The sequence below is a fragment of the Dermacentor albipictus genome, chromosome 7 (genome assembly GCF_038994185.2).
Source record: "Dermacentor albipictus isolate Rhodes 1998 colony chromosome 7, USDA_Dalb.pri_finalv2, whole genome shotgun sequence".
Classification (NCBI taxonomy): Eukaryota; Metazoa; Arthropoda; class Arachnida; order Ixodida; family Ixodidae; genus Dermacentor; species Dermacentor albipictus.
The window spans coordinates 54,957,659-54,965,376 of record NC_091827.1 but is presented as its reverse complement, the minus strand read 5'-3'; the positions used below and the strand labels follow the sequence as shown (position 1 = coordinate 54,965,376).

General features: G+C 42.7%; 2 protein-coding genes across 3 annotated transcripts; both read left to right on the top strand.

Annotated features, from left to right (window-relative positions):
* LOC135900466 (uncharacterized) lies at positions 1 to 6,168 on the top strand. 2 transcript variants are annotated; one of them, XM_065429960.2, is made up of 4 exons: positions 1 to 118; positions 1,186 to 1,318; positions 2,154 to 2,449; positions 5,703 to 6,167. In XM_065429960.2, exons 2-4 carry the CDS (start codon positions 1,234 to 1,236, stop codon positions 5,952 to 5,954), a joined length of 633 nt encoding a protein of 210 aa, XP_065286032.1. In that variant the 5' UTR covers positions 1 to 118; positions 1,186 to 1,233; the 3' UTR covers positions 5,955 to 6,167. The 2 variants fall into 2 exon arrangements, with proteins under 2 accessions (XP_065286032.1, XP_065286033.1); XM_065429961.2 differs by having other exon boundaries at positions 5 to 118; positions 1,206 to 1,318; positions 5,703 to 6,168.
* Positions 6,169 to 6,489: 321 nt separating this feature from the next.
* LOC135900373 (putative nuclease HARBI1) lies at positions 6,490 to 6,951 on the top strand. Its single transcript, XM_065429842.1, has one exon. The coding sequence runs from the start codon at positions 6,490 to 6,492 to the stop codon at positions 6,949 to 6,951; it is 462 nt and encodes a 153-aa protein (XP_065285914.1).
* Positions 6,952 to 7,718: the final 767 nt, after the last annotated feature.

The following is a 7,718-nucleotide window of genomic DNA, read 5'->3' as shown; positions in this document are numbered from 1 at the left end:
CGGCCAGCAATCGAAAACACGTGGAGCGCTTTAAGACATCGCGTGCTGCACCAGCGGGTTACATTCTCGCTGTGTGTAGAAACTCTCCAGGCTCTGCCCGGGCACACTTCACAGGAAGGTGAGTTAACTGACTTTGTGCATTTGGCACGTCCGAGTTCTAGGCATTAGTAAAAGAAAATACGAGTTTCGCACATCGAAATTTATTAGGTTCTTCCTTGCATTAAATTTGTTATAACGCACTGCGATATTGGCAATATTTAGGGTAGTTTCTGTCTTCCATTTGTTTGACACAAAACGAAGACCGTTTATATGGAGGAATACTGTCCTAAGATTACTAATTCTGCCTGCAGCGTAGTGATCCAGTCTTAAGTGTGAACGTGTATTGCAATGAGGCAAGTTGCTGTCATTCACCATAATGCATGTATATATATATATAAGGTGCGGGTGAACAAATTTTCTCTTTACATTATTGCCGCACGGAACGCTTCCTTCACGTAGTATTCAATTTGTTATTATTTTGCTTTTTGCTTTTTAGAATAATTATTGTGCACCCGGAGGTAGGGGAAAATTTTGGAATCATTATGTAAGAGAAGCTATACGAATACGCGTCATGGTCCGCTATGTAGTAGGGCACAAAAATATCTACCTTGCTGTTCTGCTCTTGTTTGAGCAAGTGCATTTGTATTTGCGAAAGCATAATAGTGAGCACTAAAAGTTACCGTCCTTAATATGACGAAAATCTGGAAGCCAAATTGGATAGAACAAGAAATAGCGTTACCAGATAAACACTTATGAAATTACTTTGGTAGAGCTCAGCATCGCGAATTCCTTCTTTTATTGACCGTTACGGCGTCTGCTGCACAATTGGGTTTTCAAATACGCTGTCACTACTCAGCCTGCTGCACCGGAGCTGACTTCACAGTAAAATTGAAAGCATAGCTTTGCTGGATTTCTCAATTATGTGACTCGCAATCCCTCCGATACTTTCGACACCAGTCAGAGAACCCAAAGTGTATCTTATTTAAGTTCTTCAGAATGCCCAGCCTTACGTAGAGTTGGTAAGTGTTTGTGTGGTAGAGTGTTTTTTTCTTCCGGCGCTATCAATCTAGTCTCGAAGCTGGGTAAATTCTACTGCAATATGGCTCATGTTAAATTCTTTTTTTCCTTTCCATCAATTCTCGCAAGGATTTTTGAACACACTACAGGAACACTTGCACAAGTTAGTGAACCGCCATGGCTTTTCTGGCCGTCCCCATCGCTCTACTGGCCATGTTTCAGTTTGTCAACGCTGGCAATGACTATTCTAACCTTGTTACAGGTGAGCAACCTTATTCAATAAGTATTTCTGTAGTACCATATGTATCGTCAGTGCCTGATATTATTGTGAAGTGAACACGGAAATAGGATGAGCAAAGGCGCATGTTCCTTCCGATTCATTTTTCGCACTATGTAGTAGATATATTGACGAAATGAATAAATAACCAAACTTCCAAAATTTACATAAACATATATGTTATCCATTCTTGCTGAATATTCTGAGCTCTTTATTTATGAGACAGGCTACCTTGTTTAACAACAGCCGAGAAGCGAATTCCTTTTACTAACGTCTGTAATATGGAAAATGGCACACAAATAGCACTTCTCACTCAAACAGTGAGAGAATAAACTGTGCTGACCTAAAACGGTACACGAAAAACATGCCACATTGACATTGCACACATTAGATTCGTAATTCTTCTTCGATGAAAGATATGATTAACGTTTCTGAGCACTCTTGGTAGACATCCTGGGGCGTATGTACCTTAGTTAATTGCCATCATATGAACCATATTCTATGCCCCCATATACTTTACAAGTATTTCATGAAGAGGCACAGTTATCGTTTTCGCTGTCTCGAATGACAAGAAGCTACATTGCACGGTCAGGAATGAGTGATACTTCTGCTGTGGCATAATGAAACAAACTGTGCAGTTTTGTGTCGGAAATCATATATATTTTGACGCGCTAAAGAGATACGTTGCAATGAACAATCCTGGTTTCTATAGTCTAAATTTAATACGTCGCTTACTTTTGTGCACATGTTCAAATACTGCTGAATAAATACCGTGAAAATGTCTCTTTCCTAAAATGTTTGCTAACACACCACCACGTAGCACGCTGCGACAAGGCCCCGGACGTGGACTGGACAGAAAGCATCAATGCTTACCTTCGGCGGATACCGGACACAATTACAATTCCAGGCCCCACAGAGAAGACATGGATAATGGGATTGAAAACCTCTTCAATCGAAGTGACAGGCCTCGGAAATTTGTGGGCGTACAAGCCACCCCATAGCTTTTGTGCGTCTAACCGCACCGTCATTGAAGCTGTGGTGTTCGCTGGCGATCCTCTGGGGATCAAAGTGGAGTGGAAGACCTGTACAGGAAGCAGAGGCAAATTAGGCACAAAGGTAGGCACCATGTAAACTATTTATGGCGCAGTGCATATATTGTAGTACCTGGTGACTAACGCAACATGGTGTACCAGATGAAGCTTTATAAGCGAATGACACAGATATTTGTAGAGTCAGGATTCAACCAATACTGAAATTAAGAAGTGCAGAACTGGTGAAGTATCTTTAAAAAATGCACGAACCAAGAACGAATACAAGAAAAGAGCATCATACATTTGCCAAATGTACCAGATCCGGCTCACAACACAAGAGATAACTTGCTTTCTTTGTGAGGCAAGCGTTAAATAAGTTATTTGCTTGATCTTGCCGTGCTGAATTTATGCGCCCTCGGGAGCAATAAACTGTCCCATACATTCGTTTTTGTAAACTACAATGGCGTTGCAGATTGATGTACTACGTGCATATATCTCTAGGAGCAACAGGCGAACTGTTCTTGATTTGAATCCGTCCGTTCAGTCTTGTCTATAATTATGTGAGATTTTTCCAGGGGGCATCGTTTAGATGGGCGGTGAACAATGAACACGATGTGAGCGAAAACAACACAGTTCTAACGGAGTTCAGTTAGACTTCTGTTCCTGTTTTTCTGACGCGCAAGTGGAGTTGCGGTGTTTTATTATGAAAACACCACAGATACCGCTTTAAGCGAACTCATCCTACATGGTCCTGTATGTTACAGAGTGAATGAGCTAATGGTTAAAAGAATCAAAAAGTCACCGCCGTCCAAGGTATTACTTCTTTTTTTACGGAACTCTAAACTTCTCGCGGCACAGCTTGCGCAATTTTTGTGATCTCTACTGATTACTTCAATTTATTCCACTAATATTACGTGTCGTTGGTTACCTACAAGATAGAAAGCATACGTCATTATGAGCACAGTTTCTGTTGAGAAGGCCAGCAAAGAGGGCCTGCTAACATAATGTGTTCGTCGTAGTCTATGACCACTCTAATGTAGAGAAACGTGGATCAACAAAACAAGATAACAATAACTGTCTGTTTTTTTTTTCAAATGAAGGAAAAAGGTAAGAAAGGGACATAATTGCGGATGAAAATATTGAGAACTCGCACCTTTTGACGCTATTCTACCAATCAGTTTTTTTGCCTAATGAACTAATGGTAATTAATACAGACAAAACAGTTGCAATGACAATAACAAAAAAGAAAACAAGCCTAGCATTCTCTTATGGTTTTAATAATGTCGCACTCCGAAATGTAACCCAGTACAAATATCTTGGTATAATAATAACTTCTGATCTCAGCTGGGCAGCTCACACGGAAGCTATAACCGCGAAAGCAATGAAAAAATTATTTTTCCTTAAGCGGACGCTGCGGCACGCTGACCGTGACACTAAGCTTTTAGCGTACACCACACTTGTCCGACCAATTCTAGAATACGCGAATATAATCTGGTTCCCTTTCACAAGTAGCGGCATCGGCATGCTTGAAAATGTGCAGCGCAAAGCGATTAGATTTATTTTTAACCGCTATCGACGCCTTGATTCCCCGACAGAATTGCTACGCAGCGCAGGTTTGCCCTCACTCCAAAGTCGCGCTAAAATCCACCGCCTGAAGTTCTTATATATGCTACTGCACAACTATTTTAAGATAGACCACACAACATACGTTGAAACTAAACAAACAAGGCAACTACGTCACACACATGATCTCACACTACAAGAATATGCGTGCAACAACAATACATTCTATTATTCCTTCCTCCCTAGATCCATTCGGGAATGGAACACCATCGACCGACTTATAGTCGAACAGCAAAGAATGGAAGATTTCCTTGAGATGTTACATGACTCGCTTAATACGTACTCATCAACCTGATGTCATTTATTTGTACTCTCTAGATGACTAGCTGTTTTATTTTTTCTATTAGCATGCTTGTCAATGCCCGTATTCATACTTACTTTTGTATGTATATTTTTCATTCTTATTGTGCTTGTTTAGAATACCTACCCTGACAATTACTATTATTACTGTTTCTTTCTGTACCCCACTCCTGTAATAACCCTGTCAAAGGGTTGACAGTATGTTGAAATAAATAAATAAATAAATAAATAAATAATGTACGACATGAAAACGAATTGTGATTCATCCTAGGCCCTTGGGAGGCATAGCACAGCACAATGGATGGATGAGTTGAACGTTGTCGTAATTCTTCCGAACTTGCGTGCATGTTTAGGTTGTTGATTTATTTGCATTTTGGTTTTCTACAATGATATGTTAACTTTTTCCTCATGATAGCTTTCCGCAAAATCATTTTACAATACAATTAAGATAAGTAGGCACTGTACGGCGGGATAAGCAAAGTGCCCAGGAACAACAAAAATGAAAAGCGCACAAAAAAAAACAAGAAAGACGATGTTCAAGAGACAGCTCGTACAATGAGTGAGGAGTTGACCTCCTTCATGTCGGAAGAAACTGCCTAGCGAATGATTTACCACTTTCTAGCAACAAGCCAAAGAGTCTGCTAGCAATGCATTTTCAAAGTACCTTATAGAAGAATGAAAAAAAGTCTCTGGTACGCTGTATCACGCAGCCACATTGGGGCACGTGAGACGTCTTGTGGGAGCTTCGTAGGGTGCATGGGCACTCGGGCGCAGAAGTGACGCAAGCAAATATGACAGTAAGATTTACGGACGCATTACAGAGCTTGCTTGCTTAAGTTGAGCTCGATGGATTATGCCTTATGTTGCTGACTGAGGTCTGCCAAACTCGACCACGCCAGCTCAGATAGAGAAGTGTATGCCGAGCGGTACCTTTCTCAAGGATGGGCGAAAGATGGCGGCAAAATTTAGTGGTTAGACCAAGAGGTATAATTTGTAGCTAAATTTATCTCCCATTAGGTCATGTGTGGCGCTAAAGTGACGCCATCTGTGCGCGCGATCCATGCAGGATACCTGTATGCAAGAGTGTCAACGTATATATATATATATATATATATATATATATATATATATATATATATATATATATATATATATATATATATATATATATATATGGCCATTTTACAGGATTGGGTCTGAGTGATATTGTCAAAACAATAAGCAATATATTTGAAGGAAAGGGCATGATCATTGATGGCAAATAGCTTTGAAAGTCATCAAAATGTTCTGATACATACGGGCATTCATCTTTCCGGCTTATCTCGACACGTGTGCAATGGGGAGCCAATGCATGGTAACGTTTGGCTAGCTGCTTTCTAAGTTTCTGTTTTGTTCTTTATTTCTACCCTTCCAAGGTTTCTCCAAGCAAGCTGCGGATCTACTTCGTTGCTGAACCAACACCTGAAGACCCTTACCGGATTCGGCTGCAAAACATCGAACCCGACAGCCTTGATGACCCCCAGTTGTACCTGACAGGAGCGCACCCAGCAATTATTAGTTTCGTGCAAGCTCTCGGAATCGTAGGCATGCCCCACCTGCAGCTGCTGTGGAGCAGATTCATTCGTGTGGATGTAATGAGCCTCATTAGAGACGACCTCCAGATCTAAGGAAACGTTATCAGTGCAAAAACAAGATATGGTCCCTGAAACATAGTAAGATGGAGTTGCCTTACATCATGCAGGTTCCCTTTTGATTGACGCAATTTCATTCGTATCTTGAGGAGCTTTGTCGTAGACTAAACTATATTGACGAAAAATTAGGTGAGTAAAGCGTCAGCAAGTTCTTGCCACAATAGTGTTACGGAAATAAAGCTCTGCTTTCTTCTCACTATTGCGACTTTGCCTTTTTCTGGTTGATAAATGTTCTCGATGCGCAGCGACTAAATTTCGATGAGGTCGCAATGCATGGATACGAGATTTTTTTTTGAAAACCTTAAAGACATGGCTCGTTCGATACCGAGGAGACCAAGCTCATTGGTATTTCAGTCGTCTTGCATTACCTTATAACATTTAGCAGTGAGATTAGCTAAGTTATTCCTGTCAATTATCAACATGTGTGAGTGTTTGTGTTTGATCGCATTAACTGACCTTGACATGAATGAGCTGCGAAGGCATTAAAAAAATGGCCGCCCCTCTGATCGCTATGGCCGTGGTTCTTCGCCGTCGCCGACGTGAACACGGAGAGCCAGACGACGCGTTTGAGATGTCGGATGACCATTTTCGACGGCTATTTCGCCTCTCAAAGGGCACGGTGCGGTTGTTGTGCGAGGAACTGGCGGGGGAACTAGAAGCTGAGCGAGCGACGGGACTGTCAGTGGAGCGGAACGTGATGTGTTCGCTGTGCTTCTTTGCTACCGGGAGCTTCCAAGCATCCATTGGGAGCGAGGAGACGATCCGTGTGTCGCAGTCGACAGTGAGCGAGTGCGTGCGACGTGTGGCAGAGGCTGTCGTGAACGCAGGGGCCCGCAACAAGTGGGTCCATTTTCCAAAGACAGCCGGGGAAAAGGCAGCCATGAAGGAGGGTTTCCTTCGGCGCGGCGTTATCCCCGGCGTCATCGGATGCGTAGACGGCAGCCTCATAGCCATTATCGAACACCTAGGGTGAGCGCAAGGCTGTGTTCATGTGCCGCAAGGGATACTACGCCCTCAACTGCATGTTCGTAAGTGAAACTCGCGTTTTCTGCGATCCTTTTTGAAAGTTACGTTCGTCTCGTCAACGGGCACCTTATCTGCTTTACGTTTTACCTCAGATCTGCGACGCGGACATGAAAATCTTCGCCTTGGACCCTCTGCGACAGGGGTCGGACCACGACGCTTTTGTCTGGCGGACGACATGGTTGCGCCGGCGGTTCCAAGCGGAGCGCATCGTGAATCCCGGGGAATACCTCCTCGGTGAGGCAAAACATGCTTTTTGGCGCAGTCACGCTTCAGCAGCGCCGAACGCCGTGTCCGCGCCCACCCAAACTTTTAACCAAACCACAAGAACATGAGTAAGTCCGGAGTAAAAAAGAAAAATGAAGACATTGACTGCCACCATTGGCAATGTTCGAAGTGTTAAGTTACAAGCACATTATGTGTCTGCGAGGAGCTGATGAAAGCAACACGTATTAGTGTTGACTGCACCCAGTGCCTGCCAGAAGCAGATGAAATGAACACACATTAGTGCTACTGCTACTACTGTCATTGATAGCACCAACAAGTGTTGATTTCTTGTTTGTGACAAGCACCGAGTAGTGCACTTGTAAATTGGTTAAGAGTTTGTGTCCGGTATGGACATGCTGAACTCACGCTTTTACTTGGGCCTTGCAACCCTGAAGTCTACCTTTGTTGAGTGATGCTGTAGCTTTCCTCAGTTGACAACTTGCCTCTCGT